Source organism: Musa acuminata, chromosome BXJ1-3, assembly GCF_036884655.1.
Source record: "Musa acuminata AAA Group cultivar baxijiao chromosome BXJ1-3, Cavendish_Baxijiao_AAA, whole genome shotgun sequence".
Lineage (NCBI taxonomy): Eukaryota > Viridiplantae > Streptophyta > Magnoliopsida > Zingiberales > Musaceae > Musa > Musa acuminata.
This window is the reverse complement of record NC_088329.1, coordinates 37,893,500-37,905,559: the sequence shown is the minus strand read 5'-3', so window position 1 is coordinate 37,905,559 and position 12,060 is coordinate 37,893,500. Positions and strand designations below refer to the sequence as shown.

Genomic DNA, 12,060 nt, shown 5'->3' with positions numbered 1-12,060 from the left:
GGATTAGCAAGGAAGCTGTCTCAATTTAACTTATTACATTTTCATTCTTATCATGCCCTTGACAAATAATAAAAAGGAATCTGGAACTAAGGGCATTTCAATTACTTTTTGATCAAAGATAAAATTGGACCTGTTCAGTTTGACTCTGCCATTACTCACAGGTCACCATAACCTCAGCTTGGTCAACCAGTTCAACTCAATTGTCATGCATACAGCCATAGACGATCCAAATATAGAACCGGGTCAGTCAAGGGACCAATTCCCTTTTCTCTGGTTCAGCCAACCGGTCCAGTTCAATTTTGGTAACTAAGGTTTGAGCTAACTCAGCAAATATGGAAAAGAAAATGGCAAAACATCAATTTTATCCTAGAAAAAAAAATTTCCTATTGTTTAGGCTACCAATGAACCACCAACAAATGGGTGAAGGATGCCAACAGCATCATAAGCTTCCAAGTGATGCTGCAAATCAGACCCGTTGATATGAAAATCTCTCTTTAAGATTCCGAACCATGTGACGCTTGTGAAGCATATTTCAGTGTTTTACATTGCTCAGCAGGTCATACCAGTAAAAATAGTCCCCTGAAAATGCTAGAGCAAAACCAAGAATATGAAAGGTGGCTTTATTTGGTGCTCAAAATCAACATACATTGGGACATTATCTTGAATCAGTTGTATGAAAGGATAGAGACAAACAGGCATGTTTTACAAAATCAATGCCTATTGGATGCATTGAATAAGTCTTTACACAGCATCTGATGCATGCTTGCTGAATCATCTGACAACACAGAATAAACCATAGGTAAAATTGGTATTTTTGGTGCCCAACAAAGCTAAGTAGCTAGCAGTACTTCAAATATATATTCATCCTTCCCTTACAAAGGAACTGAGCACCATAAAACTATATGCACCTGTTAAACAGATGCGATTTGATTATCTAGAATTTAGAATGACAAAAAGGAAAGAAAGAGATCCAGAGAGCGGTGATAATGGGTAGTAGATAACTATATATTTTTTAAAAAATGGTTTGTGACCCATAATATCTTAATCTCTATATAGTCATGTACAAAAGCCCCCATGCTCTATCCATGGACTAGCCTAACACATTCTTAAATTGAGTAGGATTATAGTTTTTAATTTTTTATGATTAACAGAAAAGTTAATTTCATCTTATAAAGTTCCAACATCCATTTACAGGATTGTATCTGCTCCAGCCACATGCATCTTTCTTTTAGCATTAGCTACTGATAGCTATTATCTATTTAAGTCTTGACTCTTGGGATGCCTAAACAGAGAGCGATAGGCACTCAATTGTAGCCTAATATCCAATACAGCAATTAACATCTTGAATGCTCCTAATCATTTTAAAAAATCTAAACCAGCTGAAGCCCTCAGACAACAAGACCAAACCATTAACACTTTATGAAGTCAAATTTGAACCACATGACTCGTGAACATACCTAACTTTTGTGGTATGGAATGAGGCAAAGACCAGAACGGTGCACCCGATATGACTAAAATCAGACCCATTTTTAAAACATTTAAACATGGTGAATCTACGCGATAAATTCATACCAAGACAAATGTTCTACCCCTTCAATAAACTGCACCTGTGATCTTCATTGACTCTTCAGCTTAAGTTGGCTAGTCTGTTTCTTCCAAAGCTTTTTGCCACACAGACGACTGAATAATAATTCCTGTAAGTCTCCATAACAAAATTGTTTCTTTCTTCTGTTGCGATTAAATAACTCTTTGGTACTGTAGCTTTAGGCTCACTGTGGGAGATCTTGGGGTATCACAGTAACAGACAAGTTCAGAAAAATGAAAAAACTTACATGTTAACATTTAATTCTTGCCAATTGTTGGGGCTGATGACCTGCTGCGACATCTTAAAGTAACTTGCAAGGAATTTAAAACATTGTCTGCCTAAATAACTGTTTACTTCAATAGTAGTTAAATCTTCGACCCAAGGAAAAAACCTACTTAGGTTGAATATAAACTTGATTGTTGAAATTTTGTACAAGTTGGTAACAATATACACAAGATGAAGGAATGGATATATGACAATGGAAGCATTGGATACTGCAGAAGAGCCCATGTGGCATGATGAGAATAGCAAAAAGGATGACTATTCTGAGGTAGTAATAAACAAACATATATATCTGCATGAAGGAATTATGAAAAAATATGACATACTTTAAAGCAAGCCTTGCTGCAAGCAGTTTATCCTTCAGGCGCAAACAGTACTGCCAACTGGTGCTGCCAAAGTTATAGGCTCCAGAGCTATGGGGGTGTCCAAGTACTGGATTATTCCCCTCCTCATGTTCAATCAACAACTGAAGTAAATGATCAGATGCCCCTTCGCGTAAACAGCGATCAGACAACGCAAGAGCATCCAGAAGTTTCCCTTCATCAATTAACCTACAAAATTTATATAACCACAAAATAACTATCCATGGCAATACACAAACAATTAAACTGTTAAATAAGAAAACATATAGCTAATTATAGCAAATTGATGAATATTTGCTTAACTACACGTCCAACATATGGTCAGTATTCTATTGTGCATCATTCAAAGATAAAGAATGGCTCACTCCAGAAGCATCCAATTATCATCAATCAATGAGACTGTGAGGTCCCAGGAGGCGACCGCAATGAGAAATGTGGCTCATCGGCCTAAACAATAAGCAAAAACTAAAACCAGTTTAATAACTGTGCTTTCTTTGTTTCAGGAGAAAGACATCTTGCAGAGCATGACTAAAGTCTAAATCACTTGACTGGCATTTTGTTGTCAAGTGATGCAACAATGGACCATGAACTTCAGTGTCACCCAATTTGAAATGGTTTGACAGTATTTACCGGTCAGACCGCCAACCTATCACAGATGGCCACAGCCACAACCACAACAACCTTGTTGTTAGACGCATCCATCATTTTTCGCTTGTAAATGTTGCACAGTCTTGTCTTCGCATGTTTTGCTTGTGTATTTGCTAGTTTTCCCTTGGTTTGGTTGCAAAAATCTGTCTGCAAGACATGTCCATGACCGACAAGCGCATCAAGCCAAAACAGCCCACTTTTTGCATATTGTGGCACTGTTTTTGGGCACCATCTGTGTGTGTGAAACATCAGCCATCTTGGAACCACCCAGGTGGCACAGGACTGGATGGGGCCTCAGGTAAGTGTCGGAGATCAGTTTGAGCCTTGTTGCACTGGCTGCTTTGTGCACTCAAAGCATTTCAATCTGATCCAAGTAAACACAACCAATCCTAATACAAAACTCATTCAGCACATTTGGTCAAATGTGCTGGTTTTCAAAGTCAGGTTAGTGTTGGTTCCATAATTAGGTGTACCATATAACAATGAGCATCAAGCAAAAACAAAACTCAACTTGATGATCATATTTGATTGTCATATGATACAAATTGGTTTCCTTCATGGCTCGTTTAATCAATTTGTGGGAAGTTCTGAAGAGCTTATGGTCTTTGTCCACCCCACTGCTTTTACAGAAAATCCATTTAAGAAAGCTCAATAAAATGGTTCTCCAGGTGACTCGTGGCAGGTCTAAACAAAATAATATTTCTACACATGCAAATAAAGGAAATGATAATTAGCAATAGTTTGCATTATTACATGCTGGCTATAGTAAATATTCTTAGTAAAAGTAGGTAGTGAAAGATGAACCTCTCGACAGCTTTTCCATAGGGCCCTTCATTCTCCCAATCACATGAAATAAAATTTGCAGCATCAATTCCAACATCCACAGGTGAGGAAGAAGAATGCCAGGACCTGGAAACTGATTGACCGTGGGTACTGAACTCTGATAAAGTTGGACTATTATGCCCACCAGCAACCATATCATCTATTTCAGATTCAGTGTCACTTTCAGGTTCACGAACTCGTTTCACAGGAACTTTTCCAGTAGATATAGCTGCAGCAGTTTTGATGTCACTTTTAGATGCTATTGCGGATCGGGAAATTTTGTGAAGGTTTGATTGCATCTGTATCCAACGGTTGAGTGTTGGAAACCTGTTACAAGTTTAAAAAATGTTAAACCAGAACAACAAAATTGTCAAATATAGTTCCAAGATAAAAAGTCATTGCCTCTCTGACTGATCGAGAGCAAACTCGTAGAATAGCCTCTCAGCATCGGGTGCTTGCATATATGAATCAGAAGTTCTGGAAGCAGATGATTCACTACTGCTAGATAATATAGTACTTCCAAAAACACATGCTAAAACTGCCCTTACTGGTGAGAGCTTAGCTAAATGCTTTACTAAACTCAACTGAAGAGGATAAAGAGGTTTTCCATATGTTCCGAAGGATGAACAAGTACTAGCCTTAGGAGAGGAGATCTTATTCTCCAAGCTGATCCCAGAAAGAGTAGGTAACAGTGGAATGCAAGCCCAACCATGACCCGAACGTGGAGGAAAAACTGGTGGCACACAAGCTGATATAACTTCATGCACAAAATCCACACCCATGATATCAGCTATCTTTCCAGCTGCATCAGTGCTCCCTCTCTCAAATACTAGACGAGTAAGAAGCTGCAAGTTAAGCAAAAGTACTGAGATACCTAAACAAGTCCTACTTATGTGCAAATTACCCAAGTTAATATTAGTTCCCTGAACATAATAAGAAATAAGTGTTCTAAATTGCTTCAGAAGAATATTAATACATCAATCCACGATAAAAATGCAAACAACAATTTCCTTTGACAATCACATCATGCCTACAAAAAGATAACAAAATAGTTTTCCTGCCTATTTTGATTTCTCTGCAAAAACAGGCAAATAAAGTGAGGTGGTTCAGGATGCAACATGGGTACCAAGGACACTACTAATAAGTGTGGACCAGCCTCCAATTGCCTCACTTCCCAATAAGGTAGGAAAGTGAAAATGGATTAGAAAAATATCACTCAGAGCATATGCAGAAACAAAAAAGTTGTGAAACGAAATAAAAAACAGTGATGCATGTGATTCAGAAATAAAAAATCAGGGCAGGATTGAAATAAGTAGGAAAATAAAACGAAATTTAGCTTCCTTACATCTTTGGGCCACTCGTATATAAGTGAGAAAAAGTTGAAATCATGAGTTGTGTCAACTCCATCAACTATGTCACCAATTGTTGCAATATAGATTATAAAGGCTGAAAGATATGTAGATGGCTTGGAAGTGACAGGGCCAAAAAACCTTTTCCCAGAATCTTTCATTTCATAATCAAAAATCTCTGGAGTACTTTCAGCGTTTTCTGGATTCACTGATGATGATTTTGGAGTTTTAAGACCAAGCCCAACGATTGCACCCTTCTCAGAATACAAAAGAGCTCTTTTGCTGTCATAGGAACCTTTTCCTTTTAGATAATTACTCTCTGCTTCTTCGATAGCAAGAGCTTTCGCAAGATTATGGAGCTTACCTGAATTTAACATCACAAAAGGCATTTATAGTTTCAACAAATTGTGATACTATTAGACATAATCACATAAAATTATATACAAACCAAATACATTATTGTACAATTACCACTTAAAAATTGCCTCTTTCCTTGATGAGCATCATCAATCATTTGGTGTAAGATCACAATAGCCCTTTGCCTTTGTCCTTGTTTGCTAGGTTCATTTGATTGAGAAATAGTAATTTCTTCAGCAAGAATTTCCTGAAGGGTCAAAGATTTTTCCTAGCAAAAATGTAAGTGGGCATAAGTAGCAGAACCAAACTTCATCATAAGAATGAAGGTATGGCATGTCATGGGGAGGGAGATGAATATACTTCTCCATAATGCAGATAATCATACAGATAAATTAAAGATAGATTATGAGGCTTTACAATATGTCCAGACTCAGCCAACTGACCAGAGACCAGAAAAGCATGGGAATCGTACTACACCTAAAGAAATTGCCAAAATGAACATGTATATTAGTATATCAGAGTCCTCAATTTGAATAACTTAAAAAATTGCATGAACAATTACGAGATTTGAAGTTATGGATACTGAAATCTCAACAGGATTCTGCAGGGGAAAAGGGCAAATGGAATAATTGGGAGGTTTAGTTGAGAGAATAATAAGTTAATGACACAGATGGCAACTGGGTTCCCGGCAATATAAAGAAATCAGTACTTTCTGAGACAAACAAGTACGAATGGCACCACAAAAAAAAAATTCAGGTTCCCGTAAACTGTAATGCAGAAAATGGAGTCCATGAGAGATGGAATTTCTTGACTAATGTTCAACCAAAAAACATATTTTACCTAGAAAGAACTACCCCAAACCTGCCAAGTGAGTGGTTTGATGAGTAACTAACCTGCTCCAACAGATCATACAAACGTTGAAGGACGTGCCTTGTTATTGATATGGTGGCAACTTCTTGTATCTGATCCCAATAAGTAGAACCTATCTTTGGAGAGTTTCCAGGAAAGATCTCGGATAACACACTCCTAGCCTGGGAATTTCATCTTTTTATAAGAAACAAGATAAAGAGCATTGATTTCCTCATTTAACACCAGAAGACACCCTATGTACTCCTACATAAGTTGCTACTTGAAACAGAATCATGTTGAGAATTGCAGGATGGTGTGGGACATAAGAGTGTTCTATTTTCATTTGGCACTGATAGTAATAATCTGAAAACAAGAAATTGTTAACACTTGCCTGGTCAAGAAGCAATTTGCACATATCCACAGACTTAGCAGAAGTTGCTGAAACATCAATGCAGAGAAGAATCTGATGCAAAGATCTATATTCAGACTACATATGCAATCACAATTCAAATAGGTAAAACCAATATCATTACATACAGCAGCCAAAGAACCTAGCTGACTACGCAAGGATGAAATATCCAACTTCTGAAATGCATTTGCTCTTCCCTCGGCAACACGAGATACTGCATCTTCAATCTGGACGGAATTGCAATAAAAGTTACATACTATACCATTATATGATGACTAATTGCAACTGACAAGTGCAAAAACCATACTGCAACAAATAAGGCAAAAATGTGAACAAAAGAATGAGTGTGTGTTCAAGAATTGGAAGTGTTTTGAGCAAAGAACAATATTGCTCCAAAAGTCCGAGCGAAGAAAATACCGATGCTCTTCTAAAAGCGCCAGCTACCCATTCTGCAAGTTCAAGAACTGCTTTATCTTCGGGAGGCAAAGAAAATCGTCGCACAGCCTCTTCCCCTATATCATACTTCGCCCTTTGCATGCAACTGCTCATGATTGTGAAATAAGAAACAAAATCATCACAACTTTTGTGGCGAGGAAGATTTTTTTTCACATTTTCTCAGTAGTTCTCTAAAACAAGTTCAGCCACATTTTGCCATTTAGTAGCTTAAGAAAGAAAGATGACCAATTACTGCAATCCATACAAAACAGATTTCATAAGTAACTAAAGTCCTTTGTTGAAAAGCTAGTCATGTCCAGCGCACTAAGTATAAGGTCAGCAAAGGGCAAAAAACAACACGATACCATGCACACTGCAGCTTCGAGAATCATGTGCATCATCAAACCATTTTGGACTAATGGAGCTTTGGGACAGAGGTTTCTCTTATTCTATTAAGGCAAAATCCTTTGGTCTTCACATATTAGAGGAAAATTCTTAATGGAATAATAACGCTAGTAAAATTGCTAATGAGATGAATGATTGACTGATATCAAGTCAAACAACAAAGTTACAGATGCATTAAAAGATTGAGTGATCAAGACACTACTTCAACCAGTATTGTCAGCATCCCCTGCCAGATATAAGGGCCAAAAGTGGAGATCAACAAGCATAGATGAAAAACTAAGTTCTCTAATTGTTGTTTTCTCTTTAGCAAAAAGAAACTGAAGTATTAAGGAATATGGATGTTGATAATTTCAGTCAGAAGAGCTCGCTATAACTTGTATGATTGCAAGCAGTATGTCCTTCTTGCCCTCCAGTGAAAGATGCATCTGAATCAGACAAAATGACTAGCTTGATGGTGATATATCAGAGTTTAGCATCAGAAATTTTGGTTCTGCTTTGCTTAGTACTGTTAACATATTGAGGGAATTAAAATGTATATATCCAAGGGAATCATGCTATGGCCTGATTAATGCTTATTAAAAGACGCCAGCACAGATTAAAGCTACAATATAAAACTAACTTTGGGATGTTAAACGAAAGTGATTGTCCAATCTTGTGTTGCATTGTGTGTCTTTCAACCTATGAAACTTGTGTTAGGCTTGTAATTTTTCGCTATGTTCAGATTTATTTTTATAAGTATTTTATAGGTGTAATTTGAGTCAAAAGATTTTTTAGTTTCTAGTTACTTTTAGATTTAACTTGACCAGAATACTGGCAAATGATTTTTATCAAGTTCAGGCTTGTTTAATGAGGTTAAGATTCTAGTTTTATCTATTCTTTTTGGTAATATATCAACAAATTTATTAAAATAAATTTTTTACAGGATTATTGTTGAAAACATGAATCTAAGTGTTGGACAGTTAAGAAATTTGTGTTGTTAAAATGAGAATGTTGAGATGAATAAATTGAACTATTAGTAAAAAATTAAGAAAAGAAATGTTTACATTTATGAATAATTAGGAGCAGATTCAATAGAGAACAAAATAAGGGAGAATAATTTAAGATGGGTATGGGCCTATACAACTTTATTAGAAACAATAAATAAAGATTTAAATACTCTTAATTTAACTAAGAATACGATTCTTTTACGAGACTCGATTGCAACAAAGATCCATGTAACTGACTATTGGGACATTACATCATTGTTGTTGGTATTATTATTGTATCAAATAATTGTAATTTTTAGAATGAATTCAGCTGATTATTATTTCAAAACAAGCACTAGATCTGAACTAAACAAATATAGCATCAATAGGATATCAAAGAAACAGAATTGTGACAAAATATTAAAAACTGTAGCTAAGAAAAGAAAGAAAAAAGAGAAAAAGTAAATCAGTTTATTTTAATCTTTGTTCTCTTTGTATTTTCTTCTACGATACCTTTGTTAGAAATATAGGGGTCTGGTCAACAATCTTGTAAGATTCCCTCCAGCTTCTAATCCCCTCTCAAATCTTTCTCTTCTACCACTTTCAATCTCTAATTACTACGGTGTATCCAATTATTACAATGATGAAAGACTACCACTGTGAGCATCAAATTTGTAATACAACAGTGTACAACCAGTATATAACAGAATCAAACATCAAATTTGTAATACAACATAAGAAACGAACTTAAGACTATTACACTATAGTTCACCCAAAAATTATAGACTCAATTGGCGATCATTATCCGATATATACATTATTAAAAATTACATGATTAATACAAAAAATGAAATTTAATCATACTCACAGATTTAACAATTTGGAAGGAGCAGCACGAAAAATAACCAATGCCTCTTTCCAACCCCATTGGCATTCTGATAATGGTTGAAGGCGATCAAGTATAGATAAACGCCATTCCCAATCTTCAATGAAATGTAGAGATTTAGCAATTCTCCATTCCAAAACTTGTCTTCCTGCAGTTTCCACAGTACTATTCAACAGATTCCCCACTTCAGTGACTGCTACAGGCAGATTTCGACGCAATATCTCAAGTAGCAATCCCATAAAAGAAATTAAGTTCTTGTTTCCACCATCACATGAAGTTTTATGAGGAAGATGTTCTGAATGTCCAGAACAACTTTCAGACAAGTTTGGTGGCAGATTGGCAGATATCTCATCCAAATACAGTAATGATATTACAATGCTAACCATAAAGATCTGCAACATAAACATGCAAAATATGAAAATTGTTGGTGTAGGAAAAAAAGAGAGAACAATCATAGAGATGCATTTGATAAAATTAAATATATTAATAATGGGGGTAATCCCATAACAAAAACTGGAACAAGTATGATTAACATGCATGTAGCCATAATGAAATAATACTGAAATATTGTACTCCATGCCAGATCTAAAGAAATAAAACCCTTTGAATCCTTGTGATATATGGACAAAGAAACACCACAATTGACTTAATCAACGTTCTTCTGTCATATAATGTTGTCAAGGCATCACAAATAAATGTTGTCAAGAGTAATTTGGATGATCGCCTATGTGCTCAAGCGAGGCAAGGCAAAGCCATAGCACCTCCTAAGGGTCTACACTAGGCTAGGCATTTTTAAGTAGGCACCGCTTAGACGAGCACCTTAGTTGGGGTTGGATAACCAGGCGCAAACATTCCACCTGCTACCCATGCATGACACTCTTTTTCTGTTTATTTCATAAATAATAATTAGATATTAAGTTCATGCAATAAACTCATACAAACAAAGGAAATGGCAGGATCATCAAAGATCACATAATCTAGTGTATATTAAATACAATCAATCACTCAAGGTTTGTCATGACATTGGTCTTATTTCTTCAAATGGTATTCAATGATTCAATGAGCGATGGATTGGGAAATGGTGTTAACATGTAAATGTAGAAGATGAGTTGGTTTTTGGTCACAATTTGACATGGGCTGGGATGGTAAGGGCATTCATTATTGAAGCAGGGTTTTGAATACCGGTCTGTATCAGCGTACCGAGCAGAGCTCGGTACGATACGTACCGGTATATACCATCGGTACGCTAGGGCATACCGATGGTACACCCTAAGACCTTAAAAATACCTTCACCGACCATGCTAGGGCGTACCGATCGAAATGCCTCGGTAACAGTCAAAATACGGAGCGATACCAGTCGGTACGCCTCGGTACCGATCAAAACACTGGTACTGCCCGATAGAGGACGGTCCGCGTACCGATATCCTCTTGGACCGGTACGCCCATACGGCATACATCGAAATTGAGAACCCTGTTGAAGTAATAAAAATATCTACTAAACAACATGCACAATAATGACGAGAAAGCATGATTGAAGAGAAGTTGATTCTAACAAAATAGAAGAGAATAAAGGATATAAATCAAGTAGTGAAAGAGATGAGAATAAAAATGTTACCAATGACGATATAGTGGACCTTGATGATTATTTAAAGCTCTTGGACTGATATATATTTGATTTTTTTACTTTATTAATTAATTTAATTATCATTTTGTTGATTGAGTGCTTTATATAGATGGCTAGACATGAAATTTGGTGTTTTGGTGGTAACCATCTTGCAGTATAATGATATAAAAATTCTTACTTTGATTGAAGCTCTTGTTTTAATGATTTTTCATTTAATATTAACAACAACAAAACCATAAGTCCCAACTATTTGGAGCTTTTGTTTACTATACTTGCATAAATTTTATAACCTAGCATCTTACTTTACACGAGCAAGCACCTAGGTGAGCACCTAGTGACTAGCAAGCTATTACTTTAACATCGACCAAGTAATTTTTTTAACTTATAGCACCTAGCAATTTCTTTAACATCGACCAAGTAAGCTATTCAACTTTTTCAGGCAAATTAAATCTTCTTTTTTTTGCATATGTGCATGATAAAGTACCTATATTTACATATAAACCTTTCTAGAGTTGATATAAACTTTAATATTTATCTTCTATTTGTGCATTTTTTTTATCAAAGCTACTTTAAAGAGTGTTGGTGCAAATATCTAGAATGGTGAACTATCTTGGAGGGCATTGGTGCATATATTTATTTTAGAGGCCAGTATATGCACATGCAACAACTATGATCCTTATGGAAGCACGTCTACTAGTACCTTGGACCTAAATTACAACTCTCATCCATCAAATTCAACTCTCATTTAGCACAAGCCCTGGTAATATCAACTATCAGTCAAATGCTCACAGAATTTGAAAATTATAGAGCATAGAGGAGAGGTACTTGAGTTAGTCCCATTTTCCATTGGAAATTTCACTGTAACCACAATACTAATTGACCACTTAAGTAACAAACTTCTGTACAATTAATTTAATAATAAGTTATCTGAGCAAACTCCCAAAAGCTTAAGCACATAGGGAAAAAGCCAACAAACTAAATAAACTGGCATCCCCAAAAGCTTAAGCACACCAGGACCCAACAAACTACATGAACTGGCATCTTTCTCGCATGAAAGGAGGATGAAAGATTAACAGGCTTGA

The 12,060-nt window shown here is 36.0% G+C and overlaps 1 protein-coding gene across 6 annotated transcripts in view; it reads right to left on the bottom strand.

Annotated features, from left to right (window-relative positions):
• LOC135628052 (uncharacterized) overlaps window positions 1–12,060 on the bottom strand; it is a 51,108-nt gene that overhangs the window by 26,866 nt on the left and 12,182 nt on the right. For all 6 annotated transcript variants that reach the window (XR_010492781.1, XR_010492779.1, XR_010492780.1 and 3 more), the window contains 10 exons: window positions 9,337–9,746; window positions 7,081–7,204; window positions 6,792–6,890; window positions 6,646–6,717; window positions 6,299–6,436; window positions 5,520–5,673; window positions 5,045–5,412; window positions 4,102–4,544; window positions 3,682–4,026; window positions 2,194–2,418 (listed from right to left, as the gene is read on the bottom strand). Coding sequence is in view for 2 of the 6 variants with exons in the window: in XM_065134567.1 (XP_064990639.1) it covers window positions 2,194–2,418; window positions 3,682–4,026; window positions 4,102–4,544; window positions 5,045–5,412; window positions 5,520–5,673; window positions 6,299–6,436; window positions 6,646–6,717; window positions 6,792–6,890; window positions 7,081–7,204; window positions 9,337–9,746 (2,378 nt within the window). In the remaining 4 variants the exon portion in view is untranslated. The remainder of the gene's footprint in view (window positions 1–2,193; window positions 2,419–3,681; window positions 4,027–4,101; window positions 4,545–5,044; window positions 5,413–5,519; window positions 5,674–6,298; window positions 6,437–6,645; window positions 6,718–6,791; window positions 6,891–7,080; window positions 7,205–9,336; window positions 9,747–12,060) is intronic.